At 39.2% G+C, this 22,162-nt stretch overlaps 1 protein-coding gene across 1 annotated transcript; it reads left to right on the top strand.

Moving 5' to 3' along the window:
* On the top strand, positions 1–20,885 carry LOC111139278 (long-chain-fatty-acid--CoA ligase 3-like). Its single transcript, XM_022491552.1, has 13 exons — positions 1–92; positions 782–914; positions 1,768–1,906; positions 3,853–4,003; positions 5,668–5,791; positions 6,040–6,111; positions 7,615–7,754; positions 9,967–10,139; positions 11,655–11,729; positions 12,780–12,971; positions 14,439–14,553; positions 16,200–16,357; positions 19,338–20,885. Exons 1-13 carry the CDS (start codon positions 1–3, stop codon positions 19,493–19,495), a joined length of 1,722 nt encoding a protein of 573 aa, XP_022347260.1. The 3' UTR covers positions 19,496–20,885.
* The last annotated feature ends 1,277 nt before the right edge of the window (positions 20,886–22,162 follow it).

Consider the following 22,162-nt stretch of genomic DNA (forward strand, 5'->3'; position numbering starts at 1 on the left):
ATGCTGACGTCTGCCAGCTCCGTCCCCGGCTTCCTGGCTTCCCAAAGTGGTGCAGACCCCGAGCCTTTCTCCTACAGAGTCATGGGAACCGGGTACAGCAGGACATGCTATTGTCACAGGTAGAGGAGGTGACGCAGACTCACCGCAGCAGGACACCCGCGATGCCGAGTCACCAGCACGCCCTTGATGTCATAAAACGCATTATGGCTATGAAAGAAAAAGATGGATTTTAGATTGCAGTCTGAGGAACAAGAATTTTATGCTGGGTCTCCCTTCCTTCTTCCCCAATCCTTCCTGTTCTTTCTTTTGCTTTAAGGATACAGAAAAATGGGGCACCTGGGTGACTCAGTGAGTTCAGCCTCTGCCTTCAGCTCAGATCATGATCCCCGTGTCCTGGGATCGAGCCCCATGTCGGGCTCTCGGCTCAGTGGGGAGCCTGTTTTCCTCCCCTCTCCTCTGCCTGCCTCTCTGCCTGCTTGTGATCTCTGTCAAATTAAAAAAAAAAAAAAAAAAAAGATACAGAAAAAATATTTATTAGTATATTGAAATAATTTAGCTAATCATAGCACAGTTAGATATTGAAAGATACTGGAAATCTTGGAGGAAGTAGGAAAGGGTGAGTGGACATATTTATTAGTATATTGAAATAATTTAGCTAATCATAGCACAGTTACATAATAAACTGTGGATCTGACAATTTAGTGTTCAGTATATCATTAGAATTTCTGACTACTTTCAGAGACTTCACATGTAGCACTTTCATGAAATGTGCAAATACATGACTTGCCCTTCTTTTCCCTGTAGTTGTTACCTTGTATGCTACTCTAGGAGGCCCAGCTATTGTTCATGGATTAAACGAAACAGAAGTGACCAGCATCATTACCAGTAAAGAACTCTTGCAAACAAAGTTGAAGGTGAGGATTGTGGTTACTTTATAATTATCCAGCACTTAAGAATTCTCATTTTCATGAGCTCTAATACTGATACTTTTATGATCTTTAAAATCCTGAATATCTTTGTAAACTTTTAGGAGTACCATACTTTCTTCCTTGCCTTTAGAAAAGAAAAAGTAGATTTCATACATATTTATGTATAAGTAGTGCAGAGTTACAGATCATTAACATGGAATCCAAGATGAAGGGTTTACCTTTTTTATTATGCTCATTTGTTTTCTAGTCTGTTTTCAGCAAATTTATAATTTTCAAGGGTTAGTTTCTAAAGTAATCATTTATTTCTGAAGCATTGAGTCATTATGAGTTTTTAGGATTTTTTTAAAGGGAAGAAAGAGACTTCTATGATAAACTGTTGGAGAAAGAAGTTTTGAAAGTGCCTAGATGACTTCCAGTGAAAACAGTAATATCTGCTGGGTTTTTTAATACCCAGATTTGTGAGTTCCCTCCCTCTCCCCGCATATCTTTATGAGCCTCATAAAAACCTAGGACTTGTGGCTACTCTGTATTACAGGAGGCCTATGTTTATATGCCTATTTTGTAAGGAAGTGACATTGCTGATTAGGATTTTACCTAAGAACAGGGGCATACACAGTAAATCTAATGCTATAAAATAGCTGTTGGAAATGTCAGACCAGTTTCTCCATCTGAAAAGAGTGCTGTTCATACCAGTGCACCCCCTAACCTTTTTTTTGAAGGCAAGAAATGAGTAATTCACAGATTATGGTAAACTACTTTTCTTGTGTCCTAGACTGTTTGCTAAGTTGTTCCTGAGGAACAGCAGCAAAGAACATACTAAATGCTTATGTTTTTCCAGGATATAGTTTCATTAGTCCCACGCCTACGGCACATCATCACTGTGGATGGTAAGCCACCAACGTGGTCCGAGTTTCCCAAGGGCGTCATCGTGCACACGATGGCTGCGGTGCAGGCTCTGGGAGCCAAGGCCAGCACAGGTATGGCGCACCTTCCCAGTTCCTTGTCGTCGTTCTGCAGTGACCGCGTTCTCTGGAGTGGTTCCAGATCCTGAAGTCAGATCAGGGACAAATAATTTTCTAGATCATCACTTGGGGAAGTAAGGTCACTCTAGTTATACTTTTCTCTACTTTTCAAAGTAGCGTTTAAGGAAGAATACACACATTAGTTTATTGTTCTAAAGGGGGAACATTATACAGGTTTCCCGTTTCTCTTTTGAGATAGTTTTCAGTGGTTTGAAGTTCGTTTTCTAAACAATGCCATTAAACTAATCCTATGTGGATCATCCGTAAGGATGTACAGATAGCTGGAGTGGCTAGACCTAGATCCCCTCCTTCGTTCCCTGCTCCAAATCTGCCTTTTTCCAGAGGGAGCATCTTTTTATAATGCGCCTGAACATTAGGCATGGTGATGCTGGAAGTTCCTACTCTCAGATAAGTCTCAGAAAGTGTTAGAAAGCGTATGGGTATCAAGGAATATCCTAAAAGCTGCTGGGATGCTGGGACAATATTTCCTTTATAGTTGGAAACTCAGTGATAAATTAGATGTAAGCACTCAGCTTGGGAATGGGGTTTTGCTGACATTACCATTGGACATTTAAGTGCTAGAGGATATTCAGACATGGATATTTAGTGGGGAGTGGCATGTACTCTGGAGGTAAGTTTGGAGTTAGAGATTTAGAAGCTAGAAGTTGGGTTTTAAGTATAGATGTGGAGGGAGGTGAGGTTACCCACAGAAAGCCATGTCTCCAAAAGCAACTGAGGGTGGGTCAGAGGAAAGAGGGAGGCGCGCAGTTTGTCATGAGGGCGCATGAAGGAGCCTCTCTTGGAGGCAGGTGTTGGCCACAAGAGCAGGTGCCCTGGAGGAGTGGATGACACAGGCATTGGGGGAGGCCCACCCCAGAGCAGTTGCTAGGAGGTGGTGGAGAATTGTGGTGTGGGATGGAGGAGTGAACGGCAGGCTGGAAAGTAAGGACTGGAATAAAGATAACGCGTTGTCATGAAATAGATCTGTGCCTGTAGGAAAGGAAGGTTCACTCAGCAACATGTTTAAAATTATTTCTGCCACTTATTTAAGAAGTCCACACTTAGGGGCGGTCTAAGATTAATTCAGGGGGTGCCACCCATGACCCGCTTCGCTTTGCCTTCCTCCTGTGTCACTTCCAGGATGTGGGCTACTGCCCTTAGGTTTGTGCAGGTGGAGGACACTGTCTTTGAATCCAGGATTCGGACTGTAGCCAAGTCCACTTCACCATGAGGCAGAGAACAGTTGTTAACAAGTGTCTGGGTACCTTAGCCCAACCACACTTACTTCATAGTGAAATTGTTGGAATAGCCATTTGTTTCCCTGTTGCCTTTCTTCCCCAAGTTAGGCAGCTCCTTGGCAGCCAAAGTGACCCTTGTTGCTGGTGATGACAAGCCCCTGTTCAAAACAACATTGCTTTCTACTCCAAGTGAAATCCAAAGTCTTCAGCGTGGCCTTGAGGGCTTTGCCAGATATGGTCCTGGTTCCTACGTCAAAGCCTTTGCTCTCACTTATTTACTATTTGAGGCAATCTCCCAGTTCCAGGGTTTCCATGGCTCCCTTCCTCACTGTATCCAGGTCTTCACTAAAACACCAACGTGCCAGAAAAGCATTTCTTGACTTTTCCATCTAAATACTTCTACTGTCATCTCACCTTGTCTTTATTTTTCTTCCTATCTCTTACTACATTATGGATTTATGGTTTGCTTATCTCAATAGAACATACGTCTCTTATGTGCAGGAACTTCATCTGTTTCGTTGACCTCTGAATGAATATAATTCATGGTTGTCAAATTGAGTTATTAAACATGATTATGAAAAAAATGGGTGCTATGGCTGCATTTCTCAGAAGTGTGTGTGTGTTTTTTTTTGTTTGTTTGTTTTTGTTTTTTCTCCAATGCAGAAAGCAAACCTCTTAGCAAACCAGGGCCCTTAGATATTGCAGTAATCATGTATACAAGTGGATCCACAGGACTTCCGAAGGGAGTCATGATCTCCCACAGTAACATTATTGCTGGTATAACTGGGATGGCGGAAAGGATTCCAGGACTGGGGTATGTCACATGTTCAATGCATATGAAGTAGTCCCTTGTTGATGCTGGTTGTTACATTAACGTGGTTTGTGCCATTTAGTGGTATGTGGCTAAATTAGTCTTTCAGAGTCTGTTGGCAGTAAGCAATTCCTCCAAAAAAATCAGAGGGACTTGAAAATTAATTACAAAATAATTACCGTTGTAAGGTTTAAAATATAGTTTTATATATCATTATATAATGTATATATCATTTATATAGCATTACTTTTTTACTTCAAAAGTGTAAATTTTATCTGACTTAAATTCTTTAATTTAAATAATCAGTTGATCATATTGCTGCTATAGTCTTTTTTTTTTTTTTTTAAAGGATTTTATTTATCTATTTGACACACAGAGGGAGGGAGAGAGACACAGAGCAAGCACAAGCAGGGGGAATGGCAGGCAGGAGAGAAGCAGACTCCCTGCTGAGCAGGGAGCCCATTATGGGACTCAATCCCAGAACCCTGGGATCATGACCTGAGCTGAAGGCAGACTTTAACTGACTGAGCCAGCCAGGCACCCCTGTAGTCCTTTTTATACCTAAACATGTTATAATTGAGGTGAACAAATAACTTCATCTGTTCCAGTATTTATCGAGCTTTATTCATTCTCTTATTTTTGAGGCCAATTCCCGCAGCCATGGTGGCAGGGTAGGCATGCTGTAGGGAAGAGACGGGAAGCCAGATGGGATCATGACAGGTAGTAGAGGAGTCAGTACTTGATGACTAATATGGTGTGGTGGGAGTGCTGGGGTATTTTTGATGCCCTTATGCACAGAAGTTATACTCACAGGTTACTGTGGAACTTAATTTAGGGATGGAGAGAGAGATTTCTCTTATGAATGGATAAGTTTTCAGAAAAAATTAAAAGCAGTAGTTTCCTGGGTTAGTCTTTGCCCTTCATATTTTTGGGGGTGGGGGCAGTTCTTGAAATACATACAGACATACACATTTTCTTACATACAGTATAATTTATTATTTCTAAGTAACTTTCCAAACAGGAATCTGTTGTAAAATTTCTGGCCAGCAGTTCTGGATTCTGTTGGAACTTTTTATTTGGGAGCCCCCCCAGCTTTATTTTATTTTTTTATTTTAAAGATTTTTTATTTATTTGACAGACAGAGATCACAGGTGGGCAGAGAGGCAGGCAGAGAGAGGAGGAAGCAGGCTCCCTGCTGAGCAGAGAGCCCGATTCGGGGCTCGATCCCAGGACCCTGAGATCATGACCTGAGCCGAAGGCAGAGGCTTTAACCCACTGAGCCACCCAGGCACTCTGCCCCCCTACCTTTAAAGACCACTCCTCTTTGGATGATTTCCTCTGTTCTGTAGAAGAACCCTTCATGTTTTGGCCCCTCAGGCCCTGTTTCTTCTGTCTTCTGCACGTTAGCACTTGTAATTAGTGAGTGTCTTCAGGTGGCCCTAGAGACAGCCTCTTCCTTCATGTCTGCCTCCTGGGCTTTAGGTTGAACTGTACTTCTCACCACCCCTCCCCCCAGCATCTTTCTGCCTCCCCCTCCCTCCCCCATACACGCATGTGCACGTGTGCTTTCTCGATCTCCCTCTCTCCATGTGGGTGGGCTCGCTTTGCAATATTTTCCAGCAGAGACCACTCCTGACAGTTGCTTTTACATCTCCCTTTTCTTTTAGAGAGGAAGATGTTTATATTGGCTATCTGCCTCTGGCCCATGTTTTAGAATTAAGTGCTGAGCTTGTCTGTCTTTCTCACGGATGCCGCATTGGCTACTCTTCACCACAGACTTTAGCAGATCAGGTAAGTTAAATGTTTGTGACTTCAGATACTAAGAAAATTACAATTTTTTAACACATTTTTCTATATTCGTATGACAGTATATTGTAAGGATGGCAGTTAATCATTTAAAAATAATTATTTTTAATTTTTTTTGTTTTTACAATAAGTAAATAAAAATGATGAATTTATAATACACTTTTTGGTCTAAGAATTACAACAAATTTCTGAGATAAGGAACAGTTTATATGAATCACTTTTTCTCTCTCTAGTCCTCAAAAATAAAAAAAGGAAGCAAAGGGGATACAACCATGTTGAAACCAACACTGATGGCAGCTGTTCCGGTAAGAATTGACCATTAATTAATGTTGAGTAAAAGATGTGTCATCTGCTACAGAACCTAAATGCTAGGCTAAAAGATAACTGTTGACAAGGTGGTTAATGTAGAATTTATTCCTTATTGATTATATTGCCTTAATGCTCTACTGGATTCATTGTCTTTATTTTTTTTTCTTTATTAGCTTTATCTATTTTTAAAATTTACTGAATGTGGTTTCAGCTTCTCTATGACATCATCAGGTCCTTTCCCTAAGTCACTTCTTACTCAGATCATTTTTGTGATATGTTTGATATTAGTAGAAACCTGAAGCCCGGCAGGAGGTAGGGTGGAAGGTTTGATAACCACTTCCTCCTCCTCTAAACAAATTGTGCCATTACCTCCTGAGTCCCCAGGAACAGTCTGGCCTAGTCATGAAAAAAAGTGACAGAGAATTTAGTGTGCCTTTGAATTACCTGAGAAGCACTGTGTAGCCTAATGTACCTGGCATGGGCAGGGGCCTGGGAATTAGTTGAGTAGAAGTGGGATGGTAACAATTTTCTGTCTCCTGAATTTTAAGTCTTATGTGGCTCCTGATTTTGTTTGAAAGTTTTGGGAATCGTTACCAGGTACCTGAGTACTCCAGTCCAAGCAAAGTTACATAGTTACGCCAAATATAAAAGACCAATAGTTTGATAGTTTCTGTAGGTGTATAGTTTCCTTAGTGTAGTATTTTACTTTTTAGTTCATGTAAACTTTTAGTTCATGTAAAATTAAATATAATTTAAAATTGTAGAGGGAAAACCATTTCAAGTCATAGGGCTCGCAAGCAAAATGCAGTGCAGAGAAGGGAACATTTCCTGAGTGTAGCATTAAAAGACAACCAACCAACCAAAATAACCCTGTGGTCCTTTTGTGAGCAAAGAATGTGGCTCTCTGTATTTTTATAGGGTTATGAGAATTTTAAAGATTTTATTTATTTGGCAAAGAGATTACAAGTAGACCTAGAGGCAGGCAGAGAGAGGGGGAAGCAGGCTCCCTGCTGAGCAGAGAGCCCAATGCGGGGCTCAGTCCCAGGACCCTGAGATCATGACCTGAGCTGAAGGCAGAGGCTTAACCCACTGAGTCACCCAGGCGCCCCAGGTTATGAGAATTTTAAAAACCATTTCATATAGTTGTTCATTTAATGGTTGTTCATTTATGTAGTAAGCTTAGTTTTTCCAAAATAAATAAGATATGCAAAGCCATGTAAAAAATCAGTACTGATTATGTTACTGACCTAAGGCTTTTATTTCTTTTTGTCTCCCCACCCCGCCATGAACATCTAGGTATATTTGTGCTTTGAAAAATTAGTTTTACAGAAACCTCATTTTTAAACTAGTTATGGCTCTATTTAAAAAATTTGTTCCTGATAGATTATATCTTCTAAAATGCCTCAGTACTGATAGAAATATTTATCTGATGTTAAGATATAATATGTAAGGCAGCTGATAGCATTATTGACTTTATTAACTCATTTTTATACATCTAGGAAATCATGGATCGGATCTACAAAAACGTCATGAATAAAGTGAATGAAATGAGTAGTTTCCAACGTAATCTGTTTATTCTGGCCTATAATTACAAAATGGAACAGATTTCCAAAGGCCATGGTACTCCACTGTGTGACAGGTCAGTGGACTCCCTCTCTCTTTGGTGTCAAATAACCATTTTGTTCATATTACTAGACTAGGTAATTGAGATAGTTCTAAGAAATAATTAGGTTTTAGAAAGTCAAAGGGACTCTATAAATTCATCTTGCATAAGAATATGAGCAATTAAAATAGATTGCAGTGTTGTTTGAAAAAATGTTTCACTTATAGTTTTATTATATTTAATAGTGTGCTTTTATTTTCTGTGGACACGTATGTAATTTTAGTTTGAGAAATAGTGTTTCTTTGTTTTTAAATTAATTCCACTATGAATATAAAATGGCAACCAAATAGGAGTAAATGTTTTGCGTTTAAACTGTTAAACGATAGGTTTTACCACAGACTGTTATTTTTTGTTTTTGTAGTGCTGAGTGAGTAGATTTAGTTATAAAATAATTTAGAAATTAAAAAATATATGACTTTTTATTTGTTTTAATGGGAATTTGTTAAAAGATTTTATTTATTTGAGAGAGAGAGCATGAGAGGGGGGAGGGTCAGAGGGAGAAGCAGACTCCCTGCTGAGCAGGGAGCCTGATGTTGGGACTCAGGCCTGAGACTCCAGGATCATGACCTGAGCCTGAAGGCAGTCGCTTAACCAACTGAGCCACCCAGGTACCCCTTTTTATGGCAATACTAATACAGTTTTTACATGCTCCACATTATTTGAAACTATATTTTTTTGCCTTATTTTAATTAACTTCTGAGTGAGATATAAAAATGATTGCTGCTTGGTCTTCTACTTTTCCAGAGTTATTAAAGAAAAACCTACCCTTTCCCCTTTTTGATAAAGATTATGATTAAGCGTGGTGCCTGGGTGGCTCAGTGGGTTAAAGCCTATGCCTTCGGCTTGGGTCATGATCCCAGGGTCCTGGGATCGAGTCCCACTTCGGGCTTCTGCTCGTCGGGGAGCCTGCTTCCCTTCCTCTCTCTCTGCCTGCCCCTCTGCCTACTTGTGACCTCTGTCTGTCAAATAAATAAATAAAATATTAAAAAAAATTATTAATAAGCAGTCTTTTTTATTAGTGTATTTTCAGAAACATTTTAATTAGATGTTTGAATTGTTTTCCTTTTTTAATTTAGCAGACATTTTAAAACAATAAACACTTCAGAAACCAGTGAAATTTTAAAAAGAGATTGTACAAATATGTACCCATTTCTTTTTCAAAAAATACTTAGAGTATGGGTGTATGCAGGGGGAGGGGTAAAGAGGGAGGGAGAATGAGGATCTAAGCAGACTCCACTCTGAGTGCTGAGCCTGATGTGGGGCCAAGTTCATAATCCCACGACTTTGAGATCATGACCTGAGTCGAAACCAAGAGTCAGATGCTTAACTGACTGAGCCACCCAGGTGCCCCCAATACGTACACATTCCTAATGAAGTAAGCAAAAGCAAAGAAAATGCTTTGCTTTTAATGCTAAATTTTATGAAGATACAACAGGATTATTCAGTATTAATAGGTGTGTTTTTAAAAAGATTTTATTTATTAGAGAGACAGATAGTGAGATAGAGAGAGCACAAGTTGGGGGAGATGGAGAAGCAGGCTCCTGCTAAGCAGTGAGTCTGACATGGGGCTCGATTCCAGGACCCTGGGATCATGACCTGAGCCAAAGGCAGACACTTAACTAACTGACCATCCAGGCGCCCCTTAATATCTGTATTATTATATAATATAAAACTAATTGCTCTGGCCATAAACATAAGTTTGTCATTACTGTATAAAATTAAACCTGACAATTTTGAATTCAAATATTAACTTGAAAAGTTAAGAGAAAATGCTACTTTCTTTACTTGGCCAAACATAAAAAAAGTTAAGGTTTGGGGCGCCTGGGCGGTTCAGTGGGTTAAGCCTCTGCAATCGGTTCAGGTCATGATCCCAGGGTCCTGGGATCGAGCCCCGCGTCGGGCTCTCTGCCCCGCAGGGAGCCTGCCTCCACCTCTCTCTCTCTCTCTCTGCCTGCCTCTCTGCCTACTTGTGATCTCTGTCAAATAAATAAATAAAATCTTTAAAAAAAAAAAAAAAGTTAAGGTTTAAGTAGTGGGTGAGAGAATCTCTTAAATTGGCTATGTAGCCTTGGGTGAGCCTGACTCTCAGAATCTCACATTTCAGAATTGGGAGATTAGTCCAAATGACTTGGAGAATGCCATTCAGCTTCAAATTCTCTGATTTTTTTTTTTTTTTTTTTTTTTTAAGGTTTATTTTCCGAAAAGTCCGAGGCTTGCTAGGCGGAAATATTCGGCTTCTGTTATGTGGAGGTGCTCCACTTTCTGCAACCACACAGCGATTCATGAACATCTGTTTCTGCTGTCCCGTTGGTCAGGGATATGGACTGACTGAATCTTGCGGTGCGGGAACAATTACAGAAGGTTTGTGTTCTTCAAAGTGGTGTGTCCAAAAAGAGGCTGGGGTGCACCTCTAGGCATTCTTTGGTAATGGTTTTTTTCTGCAGTATGAAGGATAAAAGTGGTTAAGGTATTTGTGTGCAGAATGATGGTAAATTCTAAGTACTGTGATTATTGATAGTGTTTAGAATGTATTGGATACATCTAATAGTCAATAATTGATAGTTTCATGTTAGATTATGATATGTTAAATTAAAAGCTACTTAGAGTTCTGGAAAAAGTTTTAGTAACAAGAATTGGCTGTATTATATACATTTATTTTCTTATTTCAGTTATTAAGTGTCTTTTTGTGAAGAAAAATAAACATGTTTTGTGTAGTTGTTGAGGTATGTGTATTAAAGCTCAAACTTGGAAGTGGTTTATGGGGGTGGTCTGTGTAATGAGAGGAAAACCAGATTCAGTTCTAGAGAATATAATTTCTAGGGTTTATCATGGTGACATGATTGACGAGGCCATCCATAACCCAAGTGGTTCCCAGATGAATCCCGGAGTGCCTCATGTGTCCCTTTTATTGAGGAAAGTTATTTTGCTTCTCAGTACTAGGAAGAGCTACTTTATATTTTCTAGATACTGACAGATATTAAACTTCCTAATTGATCATTTTCCTTGTTTACCTTGAATGTTTCTGTGTACCTTTCTTATGTCAGGTTTATCATACACTACTTCTGTATTTTCCTGTTTTCTATATTTTGGAAGCTATTTCTAAGTTTTGTTTTGCAGGAAATAAAAGTCTTAATTATGTGTTAATTATTGTGTTGAATGTGATTAATCAGTTACAGCTTATATTGTAAATAAAACAGCCTATAAATTATTAAATAATCAGCCTTTTCTTTCTGGTACTTGAATGATCTTTGAAGAGGAAACATGATGAAATAGTAATTCACAATAGTGGTGTGTGCTTTTCCCAGATCCTTGAAAGTTAATCTCCAGCCTGGTCTGGATGATAGCCTAGGCTGCTGTCCGGGAGGCTTAGAGGTCTCCCTTTGAAATAGTGATAGACAGGAGAAGGTTGGAGAGGCTGCAGGTACTGCAAAGCCTTCTGGTCTGACAAGAAAGTGGAGTGGGTCCCATCATCCTTGAGGATAGGGGCTCCAGACTGATGAGCCAGGCAGCTTCACGGAGTGAAGTGGGCCTTGAGAAGATCCGTGAAGGGAGTAAGGCATGTAGGGGAGCTGGAGCAGGCATGCCCCGTCTGACGGGGACCCCAGTTGTTGCTGTGCTGGAGATGCGGGCCCTGTTGTTCCTGGAGGGTCCACACTTCTGTGTAAAATGGCTTGAGTTTTAAATGTCAATAACCAAGTCAGAATAAAAAGAAACCCTGTGTGGGCCCCATAGCTTGTGGTTCACCAGTTTGTGACTCCTGCTTTTAAAGATTCTCTGGGGATGTCAGAGCTTTGGGATACGTCATCATCTTTGGTAGAAAAATGAAGCTGTTTAGTCACCACTGTAATCAAATACCTTTTTTCATTTGTATCTTAGTGTGGGACTACAATACTGGCAGAGTGGGAGCACCATTAGTTTGCTGTGAAATCAAATTAAAGAACTGGGAGGAAGGTAATAACCTGTTTTAACCACAGAGCATTAATCTGTATAATATTTAACCTTAAAGTTAGAACTGTGCTTCATTTTCTTACTTTAGGACATAAATCATCCACAAGTGCTTGTTTTTTATCTAATAGAATTATTTTATCTAGAGCTATACTTGGATTTACTTGCTTCAAGAATGATTCTGAAGAGTTATAATTGCTTTTATTTTGCTTATTTCATTACATGAATGCAAGGAAGAATTATGACAAAAACTTGAAATCTGCTAAACGATGTCAATAAATTAGGAATGATCATAAGTTTATTTTGTAGAAGCAAAAATCATAAAATGTAATCTCTGAAACAGGATTTTTCATATTTTTTCTTTTTTTCTTTTCCCTGATGATTTCAATCTAGAATCATCAGAAGGAAATTTTTACTATGATTTCATAAAATCTGTTGTTTTGCCATTTAAATACTAATTACTTTTTAAAAAATTGCATTTGATTCTATCAGTGTATATAGATTATTAGTGTTTGGTTTCACTTTTCTTTTATACAAAATAAATATTCTGAAGGTTTGATGCCATTTTTCATTTCTCTTTTAGCAGAATTAGTGAAAATGTTTGACAAATTTAAATTTGGAGTCATTCTGAATTTTATAAGGCATAAATCTCTTAAATATAGTGTAATTTGGTTTTACAGTGTTGTGTTTTATTGAATACATGATTTAGTACTTTTATCAGACATCTAAGAATCTCCACAGAGTCCCTAAAGGAGTTTACCTTGTAGTACACATGACTATTTTATACCACAGGCGTTGGATTTTTTTAGTGTAATGTTTGCTTGGAATAGTAGTTTAAAAGCGTCAGTGCTTATGGGTAAGCAACTGAAATGTTGCACCTAGTTTTACTTGAATGAGTTTTGTTCATTTATACTGTCTGCCTCGTTTCCTTTGGGAAACTCTAATTGGATTTAAAATCAGATGTTCCTATTTAGAAACTAACATTTTCTAATTTTCACATGATGTATATAGAAATAAAAATTTAGAATTAACTCTTAATTATTTTGTGTTTACTAGGTGGATACTTTAATACTGATAAACCACACCCCAGGGGTGAAATTCTTATTGGTGGCCAAAATGTGACACTAGGATACTACAAAAATGAAGCAAAAACGAAAGCTGATTTCTTTGAAGATGAATATGGACAGAGGTGGCTCTGTACTGGAGATATTGGGGAGTTTGACCCTGATGGTTGTTTAAAGATTATTGGTGAGCCAACTAATATATATATATATATATATACATATATTTTATATATATATAAAATGTATGTATATATACCCCCTGACAATGGATGTTTCTGAAACAGTTTTGCAAAAGAGATAACTTATATTTAGGGAAGCTTTTTAATAATACAAGAATAGATCTTTCTGCAGTGTTGATAGGGTCTGTTGTATCATCTCTGGAATATAAAATAGAGACTGTGAAGGAATTTTAAGGCTTGACATTTTAGGAGATCTCAAAATCTGTTCAATAGCAGTGATATTTTTAATTACTAGATAACCCTGAAGGAATCAAATTCTTAGTACGGAATATTTATTTTTTGTGTTCTTTGGTATCTAAGGTTTATTGGACACGGCTCTCCTGTTGGAACCATGTCCTGGCCTTGCCTGTGAGATAAGGAAGGCCTGGCAGTTGGAGTATTGTGACCCATGGGGCAGAAAATAGCTCCCTGCCTTCCCTCTTAACATTCTTTTTCTCAGTTAATAGTGTTTCTGTACTAGTCATGCTACTTAGAAACCTCGGAGGAGATGTGAGACTTCAGGGAGCTCCCCATGTGTTACCCCTCTTCTGCTGATTTACCAGGTGAAACGTGCCTCAAGATCATTCTGTTCTGGCAGCAGCTCTTCTGCCCACGGGTCCTGTCCCCGTGGTTTAATAAAACTACCATTTTGCACCAAAAAAAAAAAAAAAAATCATTCTTTTCTCTCTGCCCTCTCACCATGACCATAGGTCAGGCCCACACCTTCTGTCACCCTGTTGCAAGAAATTCCTCTCTCTGGACATGCTTGTCCCGCTTAAACACACGCTTGAGCCGTCAGCACTGATCTCACTGGGCCACTTTGCTGCTAAAAAACTCTAGTGGCAGCTAGGGGCTCGGTTCAGTGCCTCTGTTCTGTAGCCAGATTCACCTCTCCGCCTCCCCATCTAGCCCCTCCCTCCCCCCAAGTGCTGCGGAAGTTCAGGCTGACCTACCTGTCTGTCGTTTACCAGGGCCAGTGCACTTGGCTACCTCCTATCTTTCCTAGAGACTCTGCCCAGGCCTCACTTGGTGGGAATTCTTTCCAGATCAGCAGGTTGGACAGGCTTGACCCTTACCGTTACCATTCTGTGTTGAGGGGATATGTTTCTCTCCAGATAGCACATGAGCTTTCACATGTCACTGAGAACTCTTCTCCTTCCTGGTGTTAATATGTCATAGGGAACATACCTCTTCAGCAGAACATGCCTGAAGCCCTGGAGGGACTCTTGACCAGAAACTAATTTTCTTTTTTGAAAGAATTTATTTAATGGTACTGAAATTAGGGCCTAATTTACTGTGTACTTTTAATTTTGGTGTAACTATTATAATAAACTTAATTGATAGCAAATTACTTCAGGAATGGCCAATATTCATGTGTATTCAAGGTATTTCTGTGCTCCCATGTGCCCCCTCCTGGCCTTTGTCCTGCATAGATCGTAAGAAGGACCTTGTGAAACTGCAAGCCGGAGAATATGTTTCTCTTGGGAAAGTAGAGGCAGCCCTGAAGAACCTCTCCCTTATAGATAACATTTGTGCATATGCAAACAGGTAAGAAAGTAGAATTCTGTTACTTTTACTTCAAACCTTTTGTGTGTTCTTGGCATTTCCTTCCTAGATGAATCTTCTTCTTAAAACTATACTAAGAACTCTTCTTCCTTCGTATCTGTTGTCTCTGGGAGTGGCCTCTTCTCTGGAAAGCCAGTAACTGATTCTGTCCTTGGGATGCTTCCCCTCCTTGTCATCCTCTCTCTCTGGTTTCTGTTTACATCTCACTGCGGTGTCCTGTGTGATGGGGAGGGGAAGAAAGTCAAGTGCTCCTTCTTGGTGCCTTGGCATCCCCAGCAACACGTCTTTCCGCACAGGGAAGCTTCCCAGAAACAGCCCAGAGCATAGGGGAGTAGAGAAGGAAGTTGGATAGTCTTCAAGCTGGACCCTGCTCCACACCTACTACCTTGCACTAGACTTAAGCCTGCTTGGGACCCTCGCCAAGGTGGGGGGGCTCTGCTTTAAGCTGTGTTAAGCTGTGGCTTAACTCCTATCATATCTAATCCGTAATGATACAAGGCAGCTGGGAAGGAGAGTTTAAAGAAAAATCCTGGAAATGTATTCCTGGGAAATGTGTTGGAAATTTATATTGGCACTCTGGTGACATTTTTTCCTAACAGTATTCTATGTGGTAATGTCTCCAGTGTTAATGATCAGCTACTCTGTGGCCAGTGTTCATGATCAGCTACTTCGTGCTACTACTTGCTGCAGCAGTTGACATAATAATTATTATGAAAAGATAAAATCTGGTATCAGAAGAACCAATTTTGAAACAGACTTTAAAGATTAACTACATTGTATTATAAATTATTCTGCCCTTCAATTAGCCAAGAGATGTTTTCTTCTGTGGTACTACAGTTCTGGCTTTTACTTGTGTGATATTAACCAGACTACCCTTCTCTTCCTGATGCTGCTTGCCATTTCCTGCTGCCATTGGCAGGCGTACCTACAGCTCTTTTATTAACAGTTCTCGTGACAACAAAAGAGAAAATAAATGTAACCACATTACTTTGATTTGCTGCCAGATTTCTTGAGATACACTTTTTTTTTTTTTTTTTACTTTAAATATATTTTTTAAAGATTTTATTTGTTTGAGGGCAACAGAGTGCATGAGCAGGGGAGGGGGAAACAGAGAGAGGGAGAGAATCCCAGGGAGACTCTTCACTGAATGTGGAGCCTGACATGGGGCTCGGTCTCAACGCTGAGATCATCACCTGAGCCGAAATCAAGAGTCACATGCTTACTGGCTGAGCCACCCAGGCGCCCCTAGATATAATTTCTATTTACATAAATTTTAATTTCTCTTTAACCTGTTAATGTGAATTACTGATTTAAGAGTTGAATTTTCTAATATTTGTAATTTTCTTTAAAAAAATGTATAAATGGAAGTATTCATAACACACATAGTTGAAATTTGTCATTAAATATCCGATGAAGGTTTATTTAGCAGGGAACTCTGTCAGAGCCTTGAACATACTATGAGTCATGCAGCAGAAGTGGCGTGAGGTGAGTGTGCTAAGTACCAAATAGGCGTCATGTGTGTTCTTTAGTGCAGTCGTGGATCGATGACAACAGCATTGGTAATCATGACTGCAGCTCACACCCTGTGCCGTTTAGATCCTTACCCCTTTGTCCTTTCTGTATTTCAGTTATCATTCTTACGTCATTGGGTTTGTTGTGCCAAACCAAAAGGAACTTACAGAACTCGCTCGAAAGAAAGGACTTCATGGGACTTGGGAGGAGCTGTGTAACAGCTGTGAAATGGAAAACGAGGTCCTCAAAGTGCTTTCTGAAGCTGCTATTTCAGGTGAGTGGCTGTGAAACAGACTGAGGACTGAGGCGGGAAGGGAAGAGGGTGCTCACGTTCGCTTGTGCTGCCGTCACACGGCTTAGGTGACGTCATTTCCTACTCAGAAACCAACTATGTTTTCCTGCAGCTAAATAGAAGAGCAGACTTCACAGGCCCTTCCAGAGGACTCGCCTATCATGTGCTCCCATGACCCCCATGCACCAGTCCTTGTCCTTGTCCCTTTAGCTTTTGTCTTCTGGGTTCACCCTTTTTCTCCTTCTCTCAGCTGGGTCCTGGCCACCCCGGCCCATCCTCAACTGCCCAAGACTCTTTTCTGCATTTTCTACACTGTTAATGTGCTGGTAGTAGCTTGTATGGATGTGTCCTATCCCCCCTTTTTGCGGGTGTGTTGGGGGAGCCTGCAGTCGGTCGCTCTGGTGGTTACTGAATAATCCTGCTGTGAACATTCGTGTACAAGGGGTTGTGCAGACGGGCTCCTTTCTCCTGGGTAGGTACTTCAGAGTGGAATTGCTAGGCCTGTGTCAACTTTGTTAAACCTTTTAAGAAAGTACTAGATTATTTTCCAGAATATTTTTTCCAAGTATTTTCCAAACTTATTTTCTAAAATTTTGGCATCATTTTATCATTCCCACTGGTGTTAGGTTCCAGTTTCCCCACGTCCCCGAAACACCTGTTACTGTCATCCTTTGGATTCTACTCATCCTAGTGGGTATGCAGTAGGGTATCTGTTGGTTTTGATATATATTTTTCTGGTGGCTAATGATGTCGGGCATCCTTTCTTGTATTTATTACCCATTTTATGTCTTCTCTAGAGAAATGTCTATTCAGATCCTTTGCCCGTTTTTTAAAAATGGAGTTGCCTTTTTATTACTGAGCTGTATAAGTTCTTTATGTATTCTAGACACGAGGCCCTTACCAGATGCGCAGTTTGTAAATATTTTCGCCCATTCTGTGGGTTGTGTTTTTACTTTTTTGATGGTACCTTTTGAAGTACAACAGTGTTAATTTTGAAAGGGTAATTTTTTTTTCTTTTGTTGTTTGTGCTTTTGGTGTCCTGAGAAATCATTCCTAATCTATCACAAAGATACACCCTATTTTTTATTCTAAGAGTTTTATAGTTTCAGCTGTTACATTTAGGTCCTCGGTCTATTTGAGTTCATTTTAATGTGTGAAGGAGGGATCCAACTTCATTCTTAGGCAAAATTTGTATCAGGTTTACACCTGAGAAACAGTTAGTAGTTATCTATAAAGAAACTCACTGTGAAGAATTGGTTTATGTGCTCTTTGGGGGTTGACTTAGGCAAAGCTGGAACTCGGTAGGGCAGCTGGTTGGCAGCTGCTGGAAGTCCGACCACAGGCGGAGTTGGTTTTTGTTTGGGGACACCTCAGCTCTGCTCCTGCGGCCTTTTCAGTCCACCCAACCAGGCCCGTTAAGATGATCGAGGACAGTTTGCCTCACATAAAGTAAACTGGTTGTAGACTTAATCATTTATGTACAATGTGTATTGTGTTAGAGTTTAATTGACTAACTGGGGACACTAGCCTAAGCCAGTAGATACATAAAACTGACTTTTCCAGTCTATCATCGCTTGTCCGCTTGGCACCCATGTACATCTCGTGAGAGCATAGTTGATTTCTAAGTAAGGACAGTAACAAAGACTCCCGCCTCATGTAGTAAAACTGCCCAGCACACAGCTGAAAATACATTAACCTTTTTTGCAGAAGACGATGCACACCCCTTGAGCGATTTTTGCTCTTATTCAGTGATACACAGTTAGCTTATTAATACTTATTATGATAGGAGAATAAAAGGGAGGAAAATAAAAATATTTGCTTTAACATATATACAAACACAACAAAACAAGAACCATTCCATAAGTTCTCAGGTCCAGGCCTTGCTGCTTTTACTCACTGTGGTTTTCCCTCTAGGAGAGCACTCCCGGAATAGCTTTAGTCTTTGAAGAAGAAAACCTTGTTATGTCTATGTTTATAAGTTAGAGTTAATATATCTCTTTTGCTCCCAAGGTACTTACACCTTCAGTTTAGTGAGCAAGTGTGCCTGTCTGTATGGTGTGTGTGTGTGTGTGTGTGTGTGTGTGTGTAATCATGGCTAGATGTTCATCTGTTTATCCTTGTTAGATTTTATACCACTTGAGAACAGGAACTATTCTGTGTTTCTTAAAGAGTGTTTAAGAGTGTTTAGTAAAACGCTTTACACAGTAATTTTTTTCAATAAATATTTGTTGAATGAATGCTGGAAAACCTCTCCCTTTTCTCCATCCCTCTCCCTGTGTCCAACCCTCTGCTACTGAGACTCTTACTGATATCCAGCAGTATATAGAGACACACTAGTAAGCAAACATTCTGTCCTCATAGCTTATGCTGAATATTCTGATTTGATGACAAGATTCTCTTTAAACTTTATTATTTTTTGGTTTCTAAAGTGATCTCCTTATAATAAACTCAGATTTAGGTGTGTGGCATTTGCTTTTCCTTAATCATGGATCTTAACCCCTAGAGCTATACAGTTTATAACTTGGTGTATAGTTGTCCTACACATCTGTGTGCATAACATTTATCTGCTATTAAAAAAATCTGAAAACTGCCTTTTTTTTAAGCCTAGTAATATATTGCAAATATCTTTATACACCCTACCATGTAGATCTTATTTTTAATGACTGAATTTTATTCCATTTTATGCCTGCATCATAACTTAATGTAACTTATTCTGTTGATGGCCATGTAGATTTTTTAAACAAAAAATTTGGCTTTTATAATTCTCATACATATCTGTATGTATCTATTTACTTCTAGTGTTTTTGAGGGATGGCTTATTTAGAAGCAAGATTTCATGGGATGTTGTGCATTTTGATGGGCGCTCTAAGACTAGAAAAGTTACACTGTTTGCCAGGAATTTTAATTGTATGTTTTTTATGCCTCTGCATTTACATTTTCACTCCCTCTTCCACCATCGCAGCGAGTCTAGAAAAATTCGAAATTCCAGTAAAAATTCGTTTGAGCCCGGAACCGTGGACCCCCGAAACTGGTCTGGTGACAGATGCCTTCAAGCTGAAACGTAAAGAGCTTAAAACACATTACCAGGCGGACATTGAGCGAATGTATGGAAGAAAATAGTTCTTCTCTTTCAGCATCGTTTGCTGCAGGGAGCTCAGATCAAATAGGAAAATACTTGAAGTGCATGTCTCCAACTGTGAGGCAAACCCCGTTCCTCGTTCCTCGTAGTAAACCTAAGCTGTTACTTCTGACGTCGCCTGTTCCTTCTGACGTCGCCGTTCTTACTGACGGGATTAGTAAAACATTAAGACAGCAAACTGGTGTCTGTCTCTTCTTTCTTCCCCCTTTCCAACTTACCACCTAGGACTGCACTTGTCAGCATGAGGACTTTGAATCATTTTGGGGAACAGTGATTTTAAAACCTCAAGTTTTTAAACATGATTTATATGTTCTGTATAATGTTCAGTTTGTAACTTTTTAAAGTTTGGATGTATAGAGAGAGAAATAGGAAATATAAGAACTGGTTATTTGGGGGGCTTTTTTACTTACAGTATTTAAAAATGCAAGGGTATGGATGTGAAATTATGTAAATTCAAACGCTTATGAATCAAATCATTGTTGAACAAAAGATTTGTTGCTGTGTAATTATTGTCTTGTATGCATTTGAGAGAAATAAATATACCCATACTTATGTTTTAAGAAATTGAGACCTTGTGAATATATGCCCGACAGCGTCTTATATATATTTATTTTTTATTAGGGAAAAGAATGGAAGTGTGGTGCTGCGTGAAACAAGCTGGCACTGGGGGTCACGCTTAAGCGCAAGGAAGAAACGCGGCAAGTGTAGCGCCGCTGGGTAATTAGTCTCTAGTCGCTTACCCTCCGAATAGTCAGGGTCTTCTAGTTGCTTTGAAACTAGGAGAATGTCCGGACTCTAAGAGTTGGGCGCAATTCTAAAAGTTAAGGTGGGATTTAAGAGGCAAAGGATAGAAAGCTATTCTTTATTTCATCAACCATTGTACATGCAGTTGTTCATATTTATAGCACCTCAATCATGGAAAGCTACTCTGTCCGCTCTGATGCTTTTAGTCTAGATGTGTAATCTATCGCATTTCAAAATGAGGATTTTTCTCTTGATAGTTTGCACTGGTGTGTGTGTGTGTGTGTGTGTGAGAAAGAGAGAGAGTGTGTGTGTGTGTTGGCAACTTATCAAAAAGGCACCTTATCCTTTCTATGAAACTTTTTTACACTAGAATACGGAAACATGGAGAATGTTTCTGATACTGGCATTCGTACTAAGATATATGAGAATTTAACTTTATACTGAGGTGAGTTAAGATTTAATTTGTAGGTTTTTATGTTACTGTGGAAGTTAAGATTCTAAAAACGCTGCTTGTATGTACATGGTAAGTCTTCATATGTGTTGCTTGTCTTGTATTTGAGCATTATCAAGAGTACTGTTGCACCAATGACGATGTGTTCAGATCAAGACTTCAAAAAAAAAAAAAAAGGTACCATGTTTTCTTATGTCCTCTTGGTTATTTTTCGATTCTTAGTTCCTTTAGGCATCATAAGGCAAAAACAAAGAAAAGAAGTAGATCTGGGTAGGACAGTAGGAATGCTGAGACCCAGGACTCTGTAGCTTTTGGTCATGTTGCACACACATCATATTTGGAGATACCGCATATGGTGTTCTGTTTCGAACTTTTCTTGTATTTGTTTATAAGCATTGTGTTTTGAGTGTGTTTTTCCTTGTCATAGTTTAAATTTATTCATAAAGTTTGGGAAAACTGCCAAGAAGTAAAACAATGAAAGACATTAAACAGAACTTCTCTGTCAGGATGTTGTGATCTGAAGATTAAGTCAGGGTGGGTGGAGAATTTGTTTCAGATGCTTTATCTTTAGAATGTCTGCTTTCAAATGATTTTTGAGAAGTTGTATTTAGAAAAGAAGGTTCAGTGCTTCAAAGGGAGGGAGAGAACAATGCAATCGGGACTCAAAAACTGTCAGATGAATACGCAGCTTATCACTGATTCTGGATACAAGTTGTTTCTTTTCAGAAGCCTCTAACAGGACTGATTTAATTTGCATTTTGTTCCATTTTTCTCATTTTTTTCAGTCCTAAAATCTCAGATGCCAGGTGTCAGATGTCACAGCAGAGTATGAAATTACATAAAGTAGCGTCCCCTTTCAAACAAGTTCCTCTCTGACCCACACCATCTTTAGTGACTTGAAAAATGAGACGTTTTCATCTTAACTTTTCGAAAAGAAACCATTGGTTTAACAACCAAAACCAAAAACACCACCCAACAATGAGGATTTTTTTAAAATACTGGTTTAGCTTGAAGACGCTTGGGGAGGAAAACTTTGAAGAATGTCAAAGTCAGTTGCTAAATCTAATACATCTGAAAACAGACTATAGATCCTAAAAAGAATGATTCTGAAGAACTTGTTTTCTGGAAATAAGTTACATAAGACTTATCAGCCTTGCCCGTGACAGTAAGTCTGAGGGCTGATGGCGGCTACCTCCCCTTTTCTCTTGGCAGCCTCCCTCACCTCTCCTGCTGGGGATTTTTTAGCTTCAACTTTATTAGAAAGGTTTTTACCAACAGCAGAACAAAACTGTAAGGGGTCTCTCTTAAGTACTGCTTTGATTTTTTAAGTAATGGATCTAATACCATGTTCTCCAAAGCTTGCAATTTTTTCAGCAATGTTTAAAGATTATCCTGGAATAAATTTTTTTTTTTTTTTTTTTTTGCTGCCAAAATAAATTCTATAGTTTTTAAA

This window comes from Enhydra lutris, unplaced genomic scaffold (genome assembly GCF_002288905.1).
Source record: "Enhydra lutris kenyoni isolate GAN:26980312 unplaced genomic scaffold, ASM228890v2 scaffoldscaffold1, whole genome shotgun sequence".
Lineage (NCBI taxonomy): Eukaryota > Metazoa > Chordata > Mammalia > Carnivora > Mustelidae > Enhydra > Enhydra lutris.

Bases quoted from the DNA above. Each gene is read 5' to 3' on its own strand.
- LOC111139278 (XM_022491552.1), top strand. From the start codon at position 1: ATGCTGACGTCTGCCAGCTCCGTCCCCGGCTTCCTGGCTTCCCAAAGT. The intron at 93-781 runs GTACAGCAGGAC...TGCAAATACATG, and splicing joins TACAGAGTCATGGGAACCGG to ACTTGCCCTTCTTTTCCCTG. The intron at 14,554-16,199 runs GTAAGAAAGTAG...TCTGTATTTCAG, and splicing joins ATTTGTGCATATGCAAACAG to TTATCATTCTTACGTCATTG.